The sequence below is a fragment of the Lissotriton vulgaris genome, chromosome 6 (assembly GCF_964263255.1).
Source record: "Lissotriton vulgaris chromosome 6, aLisVul1.2, whole genome shotgun sequence".
NCBI classification, from domain to species: Eukaryota; Metazoa; Chordata; class Amphibia; order Caudata; family Salamandridae; genus Lissotriton; species Lissotriton vulgaris.
This window is the reverse complement of record NC_141694.1, coordinates 696,006,361-696,026,583: the sequence shown is the minus strand read 5'-3', so window position 1 is coordinate 696,026,583 and position 20,223 is coordinate 696,006,361. Positions and strand designations below refer to the sequence as shown.

The 20,223-nt window shown below is 45.5% G+C and overlaps 1 protein-coding gene across 1 annotated transcript in view; it reads right to left on the bottom strand.

The window, feature by feature from the left end:
* Positions 1-20,223, bottom strand: part of CD164 (CD164 molecule) — a 255,457-nt gene that overhangs the window by 137,617 nt on the left and 97,617 nt on the right. The window contains exon 4 of the mRNA XM_086926673.1: positions 15,984-16,046. Within this exon, the coding sequence (XP_086782799.1) occupies positions 15,984-16,046 (63 nt within the window). The remainder of the gene's footprint in view (positions 1-15,983; positions 16,047-20,223) is intronic.

Below are 20,223 nucleotides of genomic sequence, written 5' to 3'. Positions count from 1 at the left end.
CACATTTCTCTAGGAAGTTGGCTGTCAGGCTTTTGCCTTCACTTGATAACTCTTGGCATAAGAATAGGACGTTGAGGTGGGCAATTCGTGACTTCTTAAAATTGAATTTGTACCCTTCAGATGCAAACCCAAGTATTATGGTGTTCACTCTTTTCAAGTGCACGTCCAAATCATCGACTGTAAGATAGAGGTCATCGACATAAGATAATGCCTCATCATCATACATTTGTAGTAACTGTTACCCTGGCTGAAAATAATCCTAGACTATTCTTGAATCCCTGGGGGAGACGGCAAAATTGTCGCTGTGTCCCCATAATTGAGAAAGCGGTCAAATGCCTGCTTTCAGGTGCTATGTTTGGACAGAAAAACCCATTTGAAATATCTAATGTGGTTTTATACTTTTTGCGCACAATGTTATTCATCAGTGCTGCACTGTGTGCATTTTGGACTGCAAAGGTTTTGCAACAAGAGTTTAGATGTCTGTAGTCCAAAACTAGACTATATGTATGGTCTGGCTTGGAGACAGGAAACATAGGATTGTTCATTGACTAGGTGCATGTTTCAATCACCCCTTGGTATTCAAGTTGATCTAAGATCTCCCTGACCTGTTTTTTAGCTTCTTGCTTAACTGGATACTGCCTTTGTGCAGTAGGCTGATTTTGTAACTGGATTTTATGGTGAGGAGAGTCCTCATCCCATCCTACATGATTTTTATATAATGCTGGAGCCTGGGCTACAGCCCATTTTCGCGCATAGGTGTATTTTTTGTGAATCGGAAAGTGATTTGAGAAGGCTGGCCTCATTATCTCTTTGCCATGTGGGCACTCCCTGACAAATTCAGGAGGCCAGTCTTGTTCAGCTAGAAGGTCATAGCCCTTAGAGAGCTTCTCCCAAAAGAGTGCTCTTATTTTTCTAGTTATGTCCCACTCTATCCGGAGTGTTACCTCATATAACTTGTGGGGTACACAAACCCTGGTGTCGGCAGTTTCAACTTGGATGCATTCATTCAAGTCCACTGTCTCCAGATGATCCTTCATGATCTTGCAAACTATGGTGACTTCTGCTGCGCTGTCTAGCATTGTCTCGGCCCACTCCCCGTTCCAGAGTTGTGTCCTCAAGATCCTCGGCATGTCTGATCTTTATGCTTGCTACCTTATTTGTAAATTGAGTTTTCTTATTTTTTGGAACGTGATGTTAGTCTTTGGACGTTACTCGTTCTTCCTTCTGTTCTGATCGTCCTCTTCTTTCAGATTTCTGCGAGGAAGTCTGAAAGGTACGAGAGGAACGATTATAATTATCTTGATATCTATCAGGTTTTCTCAAATGATCCCTATTTCTGAGGTTATACCTTTTTTCAGAGGGCTCCCGTTGGGGAGACCTACCTCCCCGTTGGGGAGATCTTCCTCTGGACTGAGAACGCCTCTCTTTGGGAGGTGTCTGTTTAGTATTTTCCCACTTCTTTTTAGAAGTAGTGAGATTATTTTTTATAAAAACCTTTTCTGGATTTTTTGTCAGTTGGGATTTTAATGGTTTCCCACCCAAACGATCTCTACCTAGTTCGTCATGTGATTTTTCAATAATTCTTGCAAGCTCATATGCTTTGTCTGTTATATCTGTTTCTTTTAATTTTTGGCGGATTGCCACTGATGCTGCTTCACCTTTAATGTTGGCTAATAGTATAGCAGAGACCGGTTTAAAATCTTTTAGTAATTTCATACCAAGATTTAAAGCAGGTTCTGGTCCATATTCATTTTGAATCTGTCTCAGAACGTCTGGTATTACCGCCATAGACGGAACACCATGTGTTTTTGTGTAGATTGAAGCAAAGACTGTACCCAAAGTGTCACAGTCCTCCACATGTGGTGCTATCCCCATTGGTAAACAGATTGTCAGAATTCTGTGTTTCTCATGAGGTACTATCAGGAAATACTGCCTCGATCGGAGTAATTTTTTGTGTTAACCAAAACGGAATTTGTTCCCTTTTGGCCGGCAATTTATCAATGACTGATTGTATAGTCTGTGGTGTGATCTGGTTTGTGTTTCCCTGATGAGGGTTGTGCTGCGGAATCCTTACAGCAGGTTGGACTGTTAGGGTCCGCATGACATATTGAACTAATTGTCTATGTATTTTAATTAACCGTTTTAGTTGAGCTAACAATTCTGGTCCCGTCATTTTGTCAATGTCAGGATGTGTTGTATAGCTGGTTTGTAACGGCCAAGTTGCTCCTGGTCTACCTAGTGGACCGAGCCTGGTAATGGGATTTTGATGTTGTAGGGCGCCTTTAAACCAGAGCGCATGCTCTTGGTAAGTTAGTGGAATTTCAACGTCCTCGATAGGAACGTATTCCGCTGGAGGTTCCTCTACTTTGTAGTAGTGGAACTCATGTGTTGTTGGATTTGCTTGTGGAAAAGTGATCCATGAATAGAATACCTCTGTCTGCCGATATTCATGTGCCTCTATGACAAATATAACTACCACCTCTCTGGGTGATAGGCCATTTTCTATAAGTTTTATAGTTATAGTTTTTCTTACATTTACCAGATTGAGTATAGCATCCGCGTTATTTTGTTGGAGACTTGAGTCGTCTAAAACTGCCTGAGCTGCTGCTGTAGCTCTCTCCCTTTCGTAGTCACTCTGACATTTTGTTGACCGAAAGTTTGAAGAGCAAGTTTCAAGGAAAGAAAGATTAGATGCACAATATTTTTGGAACACTGTATCCTTCAACGTTGAACAAACCAAAAACTAATACATAGGATTTTCCGTCCTACTCTGTTTTGGCGGATATTATCCTTTCACCCACTCCAGACGTCTATTGGAGTTTACAGGAAAAAGGGGTCTGTGTGAAAAGCACGACTGAGTTACTCTAGTATCTAGCGGTAAATTATCGCCTTACCAAACGTTGGGCGCCATGTAGCGTAGTTCCTATATTCCCAATAGGCTCTGCGCATTGGAATAATACATCTTGGAGTTTAGACATAGGACTGAGGTCGACTAGGTCTCTACCAAATATATTAGACTTAATTGTGAGTGCCAGCTAGCTCAGAGGTCACTAGAAACTCACGAATTCACAAGTAGGGATTAGTTTCTGACAACCACATAAACATGACAACTTTGTTTCCCAAGAATAAGAAATCAATCTCTAGAGTTGCGGAAACAATGATAGCTATTTTACTCCGTCAATCGTGCATGCTTCGTTTCACCAGAGGTGCTGAGAAAATAGAGAGACAGGCGTTTTCAATAAAAAGTATTTATTTAACAGTCTTCTTTCTCAAGCATAAGAAATGTACTGCTACAATAAGTATTATAAAGTAGTACTGTAGAGGAGGAGCTACGACCCCAACCAAGATGGCAAAATAGTCTCCCGGCTCCGCTGACCTCCGTCCTACGCTCTACTATCCTGTCACCTATCCTGATCTCCTGCCCCGGATCTGTGTGTGTGACCTGATTTGCACTCCGATGATGTGATCCCGGAGTTTCTCAGACATCGAGGAGCGGAGTAACGTCGAGGACCGATTTGAAGCCAAACCCAGCCGAGAAGCCGGGGTCTCGAGTGCTGGCCTAGCCGGGTCCGAGTTGAACAACAACGGACTGTTGAATGCGGTTGGGTCCGGTCTCTGGAACATTCGGAATTTTGGGATTGCTCTGCTACCATCTGCTGCCTGGTGTTCTATAGGAGGTGAGGTGACAAGTGACGCACGGCGCTGTGTTGCGGGGGTCCGGCGTTCATATTGCCGGTGCCCCTTGGGTTGGAATCTCACTACGCGCTACCAGTCTGTCCCTCATGGCTCATTCCTGCTCCGCCTAATCTTCCCCCGGAGAAGGCGCCTCTCCGTGGGGAACACCATGCCGGAGGAAAAATAGAGGCTGTCGGAGCAGGCTGAGAGTGGCCCGTCATTGCGGACGGTGCTGGAGGCCCTTGTGGCACTTCAGGAGACTGTTAAAGCCCAGACCTGCAGCCTGTTGTTGGCGGTGGATGGAATCAAAGGATTGAGACCGGATCCTGACTTGACGCCCGAGACCCAGCGGTCAGCTCGCCTTTCGATTGACGCCCCGGTGGCGTACTTAGACCCGGCGCTGTAAGCTGTATTTGCCGCTATCGCAGCAGAGCTACCTGAAAGTACTGTGCTTGGTGACTCAATCCGTTGGAATCCCGGAACATTTACATGCTGTACCCACTTCGGATCCTTTCAATTGGTACTGTGAACTGTTTTGGACTGTGTCGACCCCCCTCCCCAGTCGGTCTATCAAGATGGCGGATGGGATAAAGCCTGGCTTCGGAGACGGGGAGGGGCATCGTTGGTACCAGCCGACTAATTCGGGACCTGCCGTTCTTTTTTCATCTGTGGACCTCTGTTCTGCCAACTTCTGTGTACCTTTTGACATTTTGAGGACGGGGATTTCTTCCCCTGACAAACTCAGCGAATTTCATTGACGGGGCCAAGGCTGAGATTGTTGTCTGGGTTGTTCATTGTGGTATTATGGTTAACGGGATTGTTTTATTGTATTAACGGAGTCCGGGGCGGGGTTGGTTAGGACGGGGGCGAGAGACCGGGAGTGCGTTGAATAAAGCCCTCCTCCATTTCCCCTCTTCGGGTGGGGTTTAATTTTTTCTTTTTTTCCCTGTTTCTTCTATATTTCGGGTTTCGGTTCTTGGGCGACAGGCACGCTGCTAGGGGGTTAGGCCGTAGTCATCTGCAGGGGTGCAGGGTGGGGGGCTGGGCGTTTTGTTTTTTCTTTGTTTCTATGGCCTTTTTTTCTCTTCTTATCTTTCTTTGGCCCTTTCTTTTCTCTTTTTCCAGGTCAGTGTAGTGGGTTCATTGTTCGGTCCATCTCTGCTTTCACATCTGTGCCTCAACTCTCGTGATGTTTCAGGGCCACGGGCCGGCAGGCATAAATGTTGGCGCAAACCGTGATAGTATGCTTGTTTATCTGGGTGTCGTCTGCTTTAACGCCTCTGACCTACATGAAAACAAATTAACTGTGGACACAGTGCTATTTCGCTCGCCCCCTCTTCATAGCTGGAGATATTGTATGGCACCTGATCCTTCTATTTTATATTATAAAATGAAACCTTTTGTATCCTGTTCCCAATTTGATATGTCTTCCAACCAGTGCGCATTGTGGATGTAGCGACTATGCTCCCCGGGAGGCTGGGTCTGAAGTTTTGATCGTAGTATTGTGTTGCAATTGCTTAGCGGCCAGCCCTGGGGGTTGTAGGCCCGTGTTTGTATCTGGTTGAAAATGTCAAATAAAGGTTTAAAAAAAAAAAAAAGTAGTACTGTAACAGCATGATATGGTTTCTAAGCCATAAAACACCTAAAATACATATAATACATACAGCGATAAAATAATGACTAAAAGTACTCAACTGGTGATTCTAAAATACGCCTACCCCGGTGTACCCAACCTAAGTCTAGTACAAGGGAAGAAGTAAGTGAGGAGTAGCTTAAGTTTAGTATTTCTCTGCCAAGAATCTATCCAAGAATTCTCTATGGGTCTAATCAGCTCTGTAGCTTGGTTTAGAATGAAGGAGGTCTTGTATCTCTCTCTCTCTCTCTCTCTCTCTCTCTCTCTCTCTTTCTCTCTCTCTCTCTCTCAGGACTATTTCCCAGCAACCCGCAAGGGTAGCCTGGAAACACTGAGCTGGATTTCTCGGCAGGAGAAAAGACAGTCTCTCTCAGTGCGTCTGCTAGAGGGTCGGCTTCCTTCGGCACTTGCTGCTGCAGGGCGTCGGGCAAGTAGATAGTCGATCTGCTCCAAACCACTGTGTATTTGTCTGGGCAAATGTAGGCATATTTATACTTTGAAGGTATCTAGTTTGACGTATGATTGGACTTAATAACGTCATCAAAGACTCAGTTCTTCGAAAACTCCATGATTTCCTAGATAAATTAATATTCAGGCAAGGGGAAGTCCCTAGCTGCTGAAGGCAGGTTTTTCTAAGAACTTGTTGTTGATTCTCGGAACATGCCGTATTTGGGCTGCATAGGCTCGGTCTAAATATGGTAATGATTTCTATGCCTATATAAGGATCAGGTAATTTATACCTATATAAGGGCATGAATCGGGAAAATTACACTAGGGTCCTAGATTCATTTACAACAACATTGGCAGATAAACCGATTTATTGTGCCATGATACTTTCCTTAATTATTGGACTGGCTTTATTCATGCACAATATTTCTTGATATGGTCCTTTTCGCTGTTCCTTGATCTTGTATGTGTTTCACTTTGCGCTTTACTTGTTCTTCACAAGCTCTATGTGTTCACTTTGCAACATGGTACAAAAGGGGGTGCGATGGACGGAGCATCTGAATCAATCAAACACTCACACCCAGTCAAAAGATCTGGAAACATGAGCACGTTTTCTGATCAATATTTGATGGCGCCTTCAGTTATTTATTCTAAACTGGTCAAATACATTTGAAATCTTATTGTGTTGCCATATTTTCTTTGTCTCGTCACATTCCAGTGAGTTATACATGTTTTCTTACTGATGCCATGTAGGACTTTGTTACATGGTATACATTTTACCCAGGTCTCAGGTGGGTTAATGGGTTACTCTGGTGGTACACATCATAATGGTTACGAAGCACCATGTTAAAGATGCAATTTCAGCCAGTGGTGGCTTTGCTGCCAGCAGAGCTTTGCATGACAAAACAAAATTACTCCCTTTGTACACCAGACTCTCCCATCGAAATGAGAGCACGCATTGAAGGCTTACTCCAGGAAATAGCAGGCAGCATAGAACTGGTTTATCTTATGAGAGAAGCAGCACAACTTAAATGTCTAGTTAGAGCTGTACCTCTGATAAAGAACAGGTTTGTCATTCAGAGATAGAATAAGCATTTAGGGTTTTGAAGTGAGGAAAAACAAGAGGATATGTTCTACCACTCTAGTGCCAAGAAGAACAAGTTACTTACCTTCAATAACGCATTATCTGGTAGAGACTATCAAGCTGCAGATTCCTTACCTTTGAATTTCCCAGGCGTCAGGCTGGATCCGGAAACTTTTGCTGAGCAATACCCCTTGCGTGTGATGTCGGGTGGCTCCATTCGGCTAAGTGTGACGTTGGTTATGATGTGGTGCCTACATATGCGCCACCCAGGCGCGCGGACGTCAGTACTTTTCCAATTTCCATGCCAGAAGCAGCACAGAGCCAGGAATTAACGGATGTAGACTTGTGCAAAACTAGGGCCCTGAAAGGGGGTAACCCTAGACCTACAACATCAGTCTGAAAAGCGGGGAGGCATGGGTGGTGCTGTAAGGAATCTGCAGCTAGATAGAGTCTCTACCAGTGAATGCGTTACCGAAGGTAAGTAACTTGTTCATCTGATAGAGACTTCTAGCTGCAGATTCCTTACCTTTGAATCAGATACCCAAGCCATACCATGGGTAGCAGATTCATGGACTAAAATAAATAATCTTGCAGGACTTAGTGGGCAAAGTGCTCATCCCTGCGCACTTGACCATCAAGCCAATAAGGTTTTGCGAACGTGTGCAATGATGCCCAAGTCGCTGCTAGACAGATGTCTTGGACTGGTACACCCCGAGCCAAGGCCATAGTAGCAGCCTTTCCCCTGGTGGAGTGGGCTCCTAATCCCTCAGGGGGCTGCTTCTTCGCCAAGGCATAACAGATTTTAATGCAGAGAACAACCCAGCGAGAGATGGTTCTTTTCTGCACTGCCTTTCCCTTCTTTGCTCCCACATACCCCACAAAGAGTTGATCATCCACCCAGAACTCTTTTGTGGTGTCACAGTAGAACGACAAGCTCTTTTTTGGGCCAGTTGGTGGAGATGCTCATCTTCCTTAGAAAGATGAGGGGGAGCAAAGAAGGTGGGCAAAGTAATGGACTGGCCCTGATGAAATGGGGTCACCACCTTTGGCAAAAATGATGCCCTGGTGCGAAGCACCACTTTGTCCGAAAGGAACATAAGATAAGGAGGCAAGCTGGATAACGCCTGCAACTCACTCACCCTCCAGGCCGATGTAATCGCCACTAAGAAAGCTGTTTTGATGGTCAACTGTGAGAGGGAACAATTGTGCAAAGGCTCGAAAGGAGCGCACATCAGGTAAGTGAGGACTAAATTAGGGTGCCATTGTGGCATAATAAAGGGTGTGGGTGGAAACAAGTGAACCAGCCCTTAAAGAAATCTACTTACAATAGGAGATATAAAGAGAGAAGGCTGGCCTGGCATCCGCAAATAGCAGACAGAGCAGAAAGGTAACCCTGCTTGGCAAGGGACAGAATGAACAAAAGGATAGTAGAAAGAGGAGCAGAAAGAGGGTCAATAGACCTTTCTGTACAGTATAATACAAGTTCTGCCAACGGCAGGCGTATACCAACTTCGTGGAGGGCCGCCTGGCCGCCACAACATTACAGACTTCGGAAGAAAGGTCAAAAGCCATCAACTTCTGCCGCTCCATCTCCACGCATGGAGGTGCAGAGTTGACAGGTTCTGGTGGAGAACCCTCCCCTGCTGCTGCAACAGAAGATCCTCCCGAAGACGCATCTTGATCGAAGGATCCACACTCATGCTCAGAAGCTCTGGATACCAGACTCTCTTTGCCCTGTCAGGCACCACAAGGATGACTTGGGCCCGGTTTCTCCTGATCTTCTTCAGAACCCTGGGCAGGAGTGGTATGGACGGAAAGGCGTACAACAGTCCTGAGCTCCACTTGCGACGAAACGCGTAGCCGCCTTAGAAACTCCAGCACGCAACACTGCTGACATTGCACGTTCTCTTCAGAGGCAAACACATCTAACCAAGGTTCTCCCCACTGCTGAAAGAGACCTTGCGCTACATCCGACTGGAGACGTCATTTGTGATCCGCTATGAATCGACAGCTGAGACAGTCTGCCCTGGCGTTCACAGAACCTGCTAGGTGTTGAACCACCAGGGTTATGCCCTGCTGTTCCAGCCATGTCGAGAGATGCAAGGTCTCTCGACAAAGGGTTTATAACCCCACCCCGCAATGCTTGTTGTAAGACCACATGGCAGTGGTGTTGTCCATGAACACCTGCACCAACTTCCCCTTGACAAGGGAAGAAATGCCTTCAAAGCCAAGCGAATCACTCAAAGCTACAACAAGTTTATGTGGAATCCCGTCTCTGTCGGAGACCAGTGACTCCTGATCTCCATCTCTCCCAAGTGGCCGCCCCACCCCAGAAGTGACACATCCGTCAAGATTGTGAAATCTGGTTGGGGAAGGGAGAGAGATCCGCCTTTGACCCAATTTTGGTTTGTTAACCACCACTGCAGATCCTTCGCAGTTCCTCCAGATATCTGAACCAATTCGGTTGCTGTGCCCATTGGAACTTCCAAATCCCACTGCAGAGCCCACATACGCCATCTTGTGTGGCTTACCAACAAGATGCAGGAGGCCATGAGGCCCAACATCCTCAGAGTCAACCTCACCAAAATCCAGAATAGAGGTTGAAATATCGGAATTATAACCTGAATATCCTGGACTGGCTGCTCAGGAGGATAAGCCCGAAACTGGTCTGTGTCCGAAACAGCTCAGATGAAAGGGAGATTATAAGGAGGAGTCCGGTTTGACTTTAGCACGTTGATAGAGAACGCCAGCGAATGCAGGAGGTCTGCCGTAGTCTGAAGGTGGGAGACAACTGCCTGGGCGAGGACGCCTTCAACAGCCAGTCGTCGAGGTAGGGGGAAGACAAACCCCTAACCTGCACAGATGAGCTGCAACTACCGCCATCACCTTGGTGAACACAGAGGGGCACTGGTAAGGCCGAAGAGGAGCACGGTAAACTGAAAGTGCTAGTGGCCTACCTTGACCCGTAGGTAAAGCCTGTGGCCCAGCAGGATGGTAATGTGAAAATAGGCATCCTGCAGGTCCAACCCCGCCATCCAGTCTCCTTGGTCTAAGGCAGACAAGATCTGAGCCATTGTGAGCATCTTGAATATCTACTTTTTGAGGAAGAGATTGACAGTGCGAAGATCCAAAATTGGTTGAAGCTCCTTGTTCTTCTTTGGAATCAGAAAGTAGCAGGAATAACAGCCACTTCCTACTTCTGAAACTGGAACTCTTTCTATAGCTCCTTTGGCCAAAAGAGCTAAACTTCCTCTTTTTTTAAGTGATCCTCCGCCAGCCGTTTTGGACTAGGCAGAATAGTAGCAAGAAAAGTAAGGAAAGGAGGAGAATAGCCCTCCTGGACGATCTGCAAGTAGAACGTGTCTGATGTTCTAGATCTCCAGCAGGGGGAGATTGTGACAAATTGCAGAATCAGCCAAGGAGTGCTTGGAGGCTGCAGCTGCCGAGGGGAGTGTTGTGGACAACTTATGGCCTCTATTCAGAGGACGGAATGTATCGCATTCACGTACGGCTTAGGCAGTCTAAGCGGAACGGTGGCTAGGATAAAGCAGCCGTGGCTGGAAGCTCCTTCCGTTGGCACGAAAGGAAGACTGGCCACGAGGAGAGGCCCAAGGATCTGGCCATAGCTCTAGAGTCCTTGAACCTGACCAGGGCAGAGTCTGCCTTTTCCCCAAAAAGGTGGGTTCATTCAAAGGGCATTTCTATCAAATTGACCTGGACCTCTCCTGAGAAGCCAGTTGTGCGAAGCCAGGCGTGGCGCCTCATGGCCACTGTGGTTGAAACAGATATGCTCAGCGAATCGGTTGTATCCAAACCACACCGTATGGTGAATTTTGCCACATCTCTCCCATCCTTGACAGCTTGGGAGAGCACAGCCAGGGCCTCCTCCGGGACTTGTGGCAGCACTTGTGCAACCATCTCCCAAAGAGAGTGGGAGAAACGGCCCAATAAGCATGCAGTATTCACCGACCACAATGCCAGACTGCAGGAAGGAAGCATATTCCCAAATGAGTCAAGTCTCTTGGATTTCCTATCCGGAGGGGCGGAAGGGAATGCGCCCTGGGAAGTGGAGGCCTGCCTTACCAAACTTTCTGGGGTGGGGTGTTGGCTGAGGAACTTTGGGTCGCCCGGTGCTGAGAAATGGCGGCGTGCAATCGTCCTATTCACAGGAGCCCCTGTGCTAGGCTTGGACCAAGTTCCTAGAAGGACGTCCGTAAGTGGATCATTAAAAGGCAAAAGGGGTTTCAAAGTAGAAGCCCCAGGTTGAAGCACTTCAGTCAGGAGATTAGTCCTGACCTGCACTGAGGGAAGTTCCAGTCAAAGGACCTCGCCTGCTCTCTTAACCACCATAGCATAAGACGGCTCCTCCAAAGCCACATTAGGTGGAGTAAGCATGCCAAAGTCTGGGGAAGTATCCAGATCCCTGGCTTCCCCAAGTTCCCCATACCAGTCCATAGTCTCCTCAGAGACATCCTGATTCTCTAATGGGTCTCAAGGCTCCTCCTATTCCTCTCCTAAGCATAACACGTCCACGAAGTGCTCAGGCCACAACATAAACCCCTGGAATCAGCCGTTCTGGCTCCGTGTCATCAGAGATGAGGATGGGCTTGCGCCACAGACAGCCGCCGGCGATGTCGCTGGCTACTTCGGGTTCGAGACCGGGGAAGGTTGTGTTGGCACGACCGGCGTCAAACCGGATCCGAGTTAGGATCCCTAAAGCCCCACCAGCACCGTGGCAGAAGCAGACTGTGTTGAACTCGATGGGGGCTCCACCCAACCCCGCAGGGCCAGAGGGCTCACCAACGGGGTCGTTACGCTCAAATACACATATGGCCTCGTAAAAATCCTTAATTTGAGCGGCACCAGCACCGTGGCAGAAGCAGACCGTGTTGAACTCGATGGGGGCCCCACCCAACCCCGCAGGGCCAGAGGGCTCACCAACTGGGTCGTTCTGCTCAAATACACACATGGCCTCGTAAAAATACTTAATTTGAGCGGGAGTTGCTCCGGCTCGCTGAAATGGAGGGAGGCGCATAGCCTGCTCTGGCTCCCCAGAACCGTGCCTAGAGCGTCAGTGCTCCTTACCTCTTTCGACGACGGACGCCAGTTGAGGTGAAGTCAAAGTCTGCTTGGACTTCTTCTTCTGCCTCTTCCCCGAATGTCCAGATGACCTTGAATGGGAGGAAGAGGACTTAGGGCTCCATGAGCGATCCCACTACCTCCTCTTCCTCGCATGGGTTTGTGACCTCCTCTGAGTCTTGCTGGACGGAGTCGACTGCCGGGCCGCAAGCAACTTTTTCGCCCGCTCCCTCAAAGTCTTCGGAGCCATCGCCCTGCAGTCTAAACACGACTTTGAATCGTGGTCACGTTCAAGACACCACAGACATATGCGGTAGGGATCGGTAACAGACGTCATGCGGGAACAAGTCCCACACAGTTTAAAACCTGCCTTCCTACCAGACATCACTTGCACACAAAGTCGTTAAAAGTATCGACAAAAGTCTAAAAAAAGCCTGCTAAATGCATCAGAGGGGTAGCTCTTCCCAGATCAGCGCTTAATTGGCACAGAAAGAAAAGAACGGATGTCCGCACGCCTGCGTGGTGCCTATGTAGGCACTGCAATGTCATAACCGATGCCATAGAAGTCACACACAGCCGAATTGAGCCATCCGACATTGTGCGCAAGGGGTATTGCTCAGCATAAGTTTCCGGATCCAGCCAGACGCCTGGGAAATACAAAGGTAAAGAATCTGCAACTAGAAGTATCGATCAGATAACCTCACACAGCTATAGGCATTATGAAATAACTAAAATAGCAAGCAGCAGTTAGGCCACCGATATCCTATGGAGAATGTTGGTAACCTATGTTAACTCTCTGGTCTCCCGTCTCTCGTTATTTACTGCATTCACACAGCAAATTCAAGAGGCAGATGTGCCATACAGAATGCTACAGTGGATGAAGATGGTTCAGATAGGTTTTCCCTCTACTAGTTTCACAGATGGCCAGATCGCAATGTCAGGCAATTTGATGCATTTGAGCCCAGAGGGCTGGGAATACTCAAAAACCTACTCCGTAACAAAGCCATTCAAAAACACACCACTGAAGTCGAACATTAGCTCCACACGAGGACAGGGTGACATGTTTAATGTAGTACAACTCTAGTGACTCAAGGAATCTATCAGAATCCAGTCTATAGGGCACGTGTCATAGTTCCAGAGGACATAGGACAATGTGGCAGCTATACTGTGGATGTTTGATTGGTCATAAATCACTCTAGAGTCATTGGTGCTCGGTATAAGAGTACTGTCAGAGTGACAAGAACAGTGTTTTCTCTTCCTGCCCATCTAGGTCCAATTCACAGACTGTCTGCTGTTGTTGGTGGATGTAGCATGTGTCCTGTTGCATCTGCAGGCCAGCTTAGTCATCTCGAATGGAAGTCTGTCTGGGGCTCAGTGTACACCAGCTTTACTTTGTGCTGCAGGCAGGGGTATGGAAAAATCAATTATCTACTTTATCTAGCAACAGGATGTTTCTGAAACCTATTTGTCCTGTAACAAAAATCCTCTAGTCCCTTTCAATGCTGTGCAGTAAGGGGACAATTTGCGCATTGTTCTTATTATGCCAGAGCTCTATAATCCCCACTCTAATTTGGGTGGGAGTTCTTCTCAGGTTTTGGATTGTAGCTAGGATCTGATTTTGCCTACTTCCACAAGTGTACATACAGGGGTTGGAAGCAGGTAGGTAACAGAAGTTACGGGTTGGAATACCTTGTGAGACTGTGAACCCCTGCAAACTAACATATTTAAGGGTACTCACCAATTCATCTCTAATTTTTTCCTACACTGCAAAAGGTTATGCATTTAGTCCTAATAAGGGCAGGAATAAAACATGTTCATGGTTTGGAAAGAAGGAGGTGTAGGGAAAGAGGACTGCAATTGCTCAGCAGATATTCGCCACTGCAAATACGTATTTGCTCATTTCAAAATGGAATTATCAAACGTTTATTACAAGTATTGGTTTCTATGCCTGGGTCTGTTAACTTGAGGCTTTTTTTAAAATTCAACATTGGGTCTTTGACTTGTTTACATGTTTCCTATACTGATTTTACATAGATTCACCATTACTCATCTTCACTCTATTAACATGTATCAAACATTCTTTACTTAATTATGCCACAGAGAAACTGTGGAAGTTGCACAACAGTTTAGCAAAATGTGTCTTTGAGTTGCAAATTTTGTGTACATTTTCTTATAACCACAGACAAGCATTGTGGGAGTACCATAAATAGCTTCAGTTATTTCATTTTGCAAACAATATGTACACATTTTTATACTTGAACCACTGTCCGTAATGTAAGCAGAGTTCCCACCTCTCTGCATTTTCTTGGAACACACTTACTAAAAGTAAAGGCATTGGTATTAGTATTTACTAATACCATGTAAACGTTTGAAAACCTTTATGGGGGAATTGAAATCATGCCTTTAGTGGCAGGCAAGACCGTATATTGGTAGCTAAAGGACTTCTGCCATAGGGCTTGGACACTACTTGACTAATGAACAAAATAAAAATGTTAACTTTTCCTGGACTCCAAACAATATGTCATGGGAAACAGGTGATAAGAATTCAATAACCCTGTAAATGGACTTCTCTAAGAGGTATCCTGCATTTAGCTGTAAATTTGAAACAAAACCATGATAGTGGGTTTGATTTAATCCACTTATTCTAGGCACTAAAGGGAAAATCTTGCATATTAGCCTGGTAGTGGCTGGTACAGCAGTTGATTTGTACCAGTACTTAAGCAATTTGCAACTTCAGGCATAACAGATCTAACAACTGTCCACTTGCTCTTTGCTTTACTTATTACAGAACAGTATTATCAGTTTGCTACTCTTTGTCCCGATTGCAGCAAATATTCACAAGTAGCGGGTGGGGGCAGATGCCAATGTACTAGATCTACCATGTCTACGCTCTCCTGCTCTCACACCGGAACGGAACGGACTTAGTCCACAAATTTCTTCCTTCCCTATATAATACACCAGCTGTAGTTGGTAGGTTTTTGCGTCCAGTCCACAACTCTGGCAAACTGACAGAGGCAGAGTACAGCTTCGAGGCAGGTAACCTCACCAACTAGCAAGGAGCACTGCAATCCAAGTATGAATAATAATGGCTCGGGGGAGGTGTCAGAGTGGTGATAGCAATGGATAGGACTGTTTGGGTTGAAACTGTTGTTGGTGGGCATTATCTTCTAGGTGCCACTAGTCATGATGCACACTGGTGCTTTCTGCAGTTACAACTGCTAGAAGGAAAAACCTGGCACAAAGCATCTGCGGGTGAGAGCCACTGTGTTTCATGCGTCAGCTCAATGTGTCAAGTCATAATGCAAAACTGAAGCAGGTGGGTGTAGTGCCACCTGCCACTGGTGTTGAGTGGCTGCAGATCTAGTACTGATGGAAGATGTACAGAAAAATTGTGGTCTCCACTAAACACCATCACCTGTGTGCCATTTTGTCATTAAGCATATCACATAGCAATTCTTAGAGGAAGATCACGAAAATGGTAGTTCAGGTGATCAAAAAACACCAATTGATCAGTAATAGGAGTAACCAAATCATGTCAATACAATCAAAAATATTCAATACAATCACACGAGCCAAAAACATCCTCCTCAAAAATAAACATTCTCCCCAAAAAAAACACCATAACCAGAAAACATGTAGGACTGGCAAGAAGGATGTAGTGGGCATGTGTAAAAAGTAAACAAACAGATAAAACGCAAAAATCAACACTAATGTCTTAACTTTCAACTAGGGAATAAAGTGTACTACTGGTCACTGTACTTCTAGCATGCATTTGCCAAGTTTATGAGTAGGTTCCAGAAAACATGTGGGTTTTCTTTATGAGAGAAAGCCTTTTGTTTTGTACCCACCCCATTTTTCTGTTGTACAATGAGAACAGGCTTAGAAACCTACACACCTACTATAGTTGAAAACATCATAACACATTTTGTTATCAAGTTGGTAATTACGATCGTAAAAATTGATAACTAGTGTGTTAAAACTGCCTGGCGACAATCAAATTACAAGTGAACACAAATCTATTTTTTCCATTTGACAACATTATTGAAGGAAATATTTTCTCATTACCAGTTGTTGGAGTGGTTGGAACCGATACGCTTGTGGATTCAGAAGGGGCAGCAGATGAATTTACTGCAAAAAATAAAAAATCTTTCAGTGGACACAAATGGAAAAAAATAAACTTCATCAGATGCAAATGCATCACAAACTGTCATTCGGGCCGGTGCCTCCCATATGAATTACTAGGCAACTATCACTGGCATTCCCAGTAGGTGAGGACCAAACGTCTTCTAGAAACATTAATAAGGTCCACATCCATAGGAAAAGGGCACCAAAATCCTTGCCCTCACCCAATGTACAACATAGTTAGTATCCTACTCCCTTCAATTTACAAAATGATGGAAAGAATAAAGCGCCTCTATGTACTCAATGTTATTGTAAACAAAATTAGGAAAAAATATTTGTATGGTAATTTCAGTACGATCAGTCTTTGCTCTCTCCCTTTCACAGCTGGTGGGAACTGCAGAAGGCAGCAGAAAAACCTCTAAATGCCTTTCTAAAAAATAGTGTCCCCCCTCGCCCCCCTTATATACGTATCAATGACTACAACGCATTTCAACACACAAAGTTGTATCCCAGCGTTTGCAAAGAATGAGATCGCAAGGACCACGAGTCCTGGTTACCACATGGGTATTATTTTCATACTGATATCACTCCTTGTTTAAGAAAACCTGACGGTGCACTGATTTTCTTACATCTTTTAGCTGCATTTCAAACACTGACCATCAGCTTCAATTTCATCCACTACCCATGTTAACATTCAGGATAAGGCTCTCAAGTGGACTGACTCCTCCCTGGGCAAAAGCAAAGTCTGTGCAACTGACGTTCTACTCAGAACCTAGCGGCACTAGGATGGTTCCACAGGTTTAGGCAAACTCCCCTTTCCTTTTCAATTTATATCTGGAACCTCTAGTAATATTCAGGTTCATATAACATTTTACTTGTATGCTGATAATACACAGATCGTCACTTTTTAGGTCTCGCTATTCGATGCGCACGCATCGAGCTTGCGAGGATATAGGGCTTTAAACAAACTTTAACTAACTGGGCGATTTGGTGCTGTGCCCGTGGCTTTTAGGTCAATGCGCAAGCGCATTGACCTAAAATGCGCGTGCACATCACCAAATCGCCGTCTGTTCCCTCAGCCGCACTCCAGGCCCCTGCTGCTTTCACACCCTCTCCCCGCTCCGCCCCCTCCCTTGCCCGCCGTGTCGCATTTCTCCTCCCCCCTCCCCTTCTCTGCCTTCCCTCCCACACCTCTCACACATTCATAGCATTATTCCCAACACTAAGGATTTTGTCACTGTAGGCAATTGTTGCTTCACCTTTTTAAAAACAGGGTCCTAACATGAGGAATAAAGCTGCAGGGTAACATCTGCATAAGAAATGCATATGGATGATTTATGCAGGGAAATTAGCTTAGTAACATGCTCACTGCTGACGTGTGTGCATGCTGTGGACCACATATTCAAAACCTGGAAAGGCCAACTCAGCTTTCAACCTTCTGAGCTATTGAGAAACAATTCAATTGTGTAGCAGTTCCACAATATGTTAGTGCTTCTAAATGGAAAAATCTGAAATAACTCAGTACGAAAAAAGTTGGCACTTTGAAAACAGGCTTCTTTCCGTTAACAATTCTTTAGTTAATCCTTTGGCACACAGACCATTAAACGTGCTAATACTACATTCATGCGGACTTACATTTTCCGATGAAATAATTGAAAAGTACATTACTGACTTGTGATCTGTTTTTAAGCAAAGGGAGAAACAATCATGAATAACAGTGGGCCAAGTCGATCAACTAAGTTCAATTAACACAAAATCAGCAACTTGTCAGACTTCTAGAGAACATCTAAGGTTTTTTATGTACGTCTGTCCTCTGTTGTTTATCAAATACACACGGCAAGATCTATTAAAAATACCACAGAAGTGACTTGAAATTTAAACGTACAAATAGGCACACACAAGTTTCTTGCCCACAGATTTCTCTTGTTTTCACCAAACCGGTTCTACAAGCTTCTCAGCGTGCGCTCTGACTCAGGCCGGCACATCTCCTCCCCTAATTATTCACTGCATGGCCTGCTACATAGCGCACGCTGGGAGAAGCTTGTGGTAGGAAGGCTGCAGCCGTGTATATCCTTTAACTCTCCTTGCCCCTTTCTCATTATGTCTGACTTGTTAAATGATTGTCCTATACTCATAGCATTATTCCCAACACTCGGGATTTTGTCACTGTAAACAAGATCTCTTGAGGCCGGTTTAAAATGAGTTTGTCAGTGCAAAGAAACCACGCTGCTGGCAAACGTTCCCTTCACAAACGGACTTTGATGACCTGTGTAGAATGTTCAAAATAAATGTTGCGCCTTTACACCTCCATCCCACTCGTCTTATTCCTCCTAAAAGCACTTAATTTAAAAAAAAGTGCAAATGTGTCTAGCTTCACCTTTCTTAATAACTCGACTGACAACATAACTCCAGTATGCAAACAACCTATTGATCTATTGCAGCATAAGGATTCATTTATTAATCAGTGTTCTTCTGATACTGGCCATGACGTGTTAGTAACGTGAATACCATCAGTTGTAGTGATACTCGTGAAGATAAATATTTCAATGTTCCTATTATTTCAACACGCGCTGTTAATTTTAGCATATTTCCTAGCGGTTTCTGATCTTAGTGGGCTTTAAGTGTGTATTTCCACTGTCCTACATTATTGATAAGTGGTTAGAGGTCTACATTTGCAATGCTAATAGTCTCTCTCCCTTGCTCCCTCTAGCTCCCTCTCTCTCTATCTTACTCCCTCTAGCTCCACCACCACCGCATCCACCAACACCACATCCACCACCACCACCACCGCATCCACCACCACCACATCCACCACCACATCCACCACCACATCCACCACCACTTTAACCACACCCACCACCACCACATCCACCACACCCACCACCACTGCATCCACCACATCCACCATCACCTGCACATCCACCATGACATCCACCGCCACATAAACCACCACATCCACCGCATCCACCACCACATCCACCGCATCCACCACCACATCCACCATCACCACCACCATCACCACCACCTCCACATCCACCATGAGATCCACCTCCACATCCACCACCACATCCACATCCACCGCATCCACCACCACCACCACATCCACATCCACCACATCCACCACATCCAACACTTCCACCACCACCGCATCCACCACCGCATCCACCACCACATCCACACCCACCACCACATCCACCACCACATCCAACACCACCGCATCCAACACCACCGCATCCACCACCACCACCACCACCACCGCATCCACCACCACCGCATCCACCAACACCACCACCACCACCACATCCACCACATCCACCACCACCACCACCACATCCACCACCACCACCACCACATCCACCACCACCACCACCACATCCACCACCACCACCACCACCACCACATCCACCACCACCACCACCACCACCACATCCACCACCACCACCACATCCACCACCACCACCACATCCACAACCGCCACCACATCCACAACCGCCACATCCACCACCACCACATCCACCCCCACATCCACCCCCACATCCACCACCATCACCACCACATCCACCATCTCCACCACCACCATATCCCCCAGATCCACCACCACCACATCTATATGTGTGTGGCTGTGTGTGTTTATAGGTGCAAATGCAATGTTCTTGGATTTTCGTCACAATAACATACACTGAACATAATCTTCACAAAAGTTATTTACAAACGTTTAAGCTATTGCCATTATAAATTACAATAACTTTTATTTAAGTATTAATTATTTACAAAATTAAAAGCCATTGTTATTTGTAATATCAATACATCCTAAGTCACGTAAATACAACACACATTGCATTACAAATGCTATAGGTGTCACATTTGCAAAAGTTAAAACTATTGACATTGTAACTGACAAAGCTATTAATTTTGCTACTTTCAAAACCAACACATACATTAAAAAAGTGTCATTTACAATACCAATAGCTCAAACTTTCCTAATGCGAGACCTATTGCATTTCCAATGCTTGTTTTTATTTCTTTTTATTTATTAAACAATTTTATTGGTTACAAACAGCAGCCTTTCAGGCAATTCAGAGTCATCAGTGGCAAGACAATAAGCAATTGAGATCAACAGTTCCTCAGTTATACAAAGTAAAGGATATTCAACACATCGTTCAAAGTGGTACAGAGCCATCTC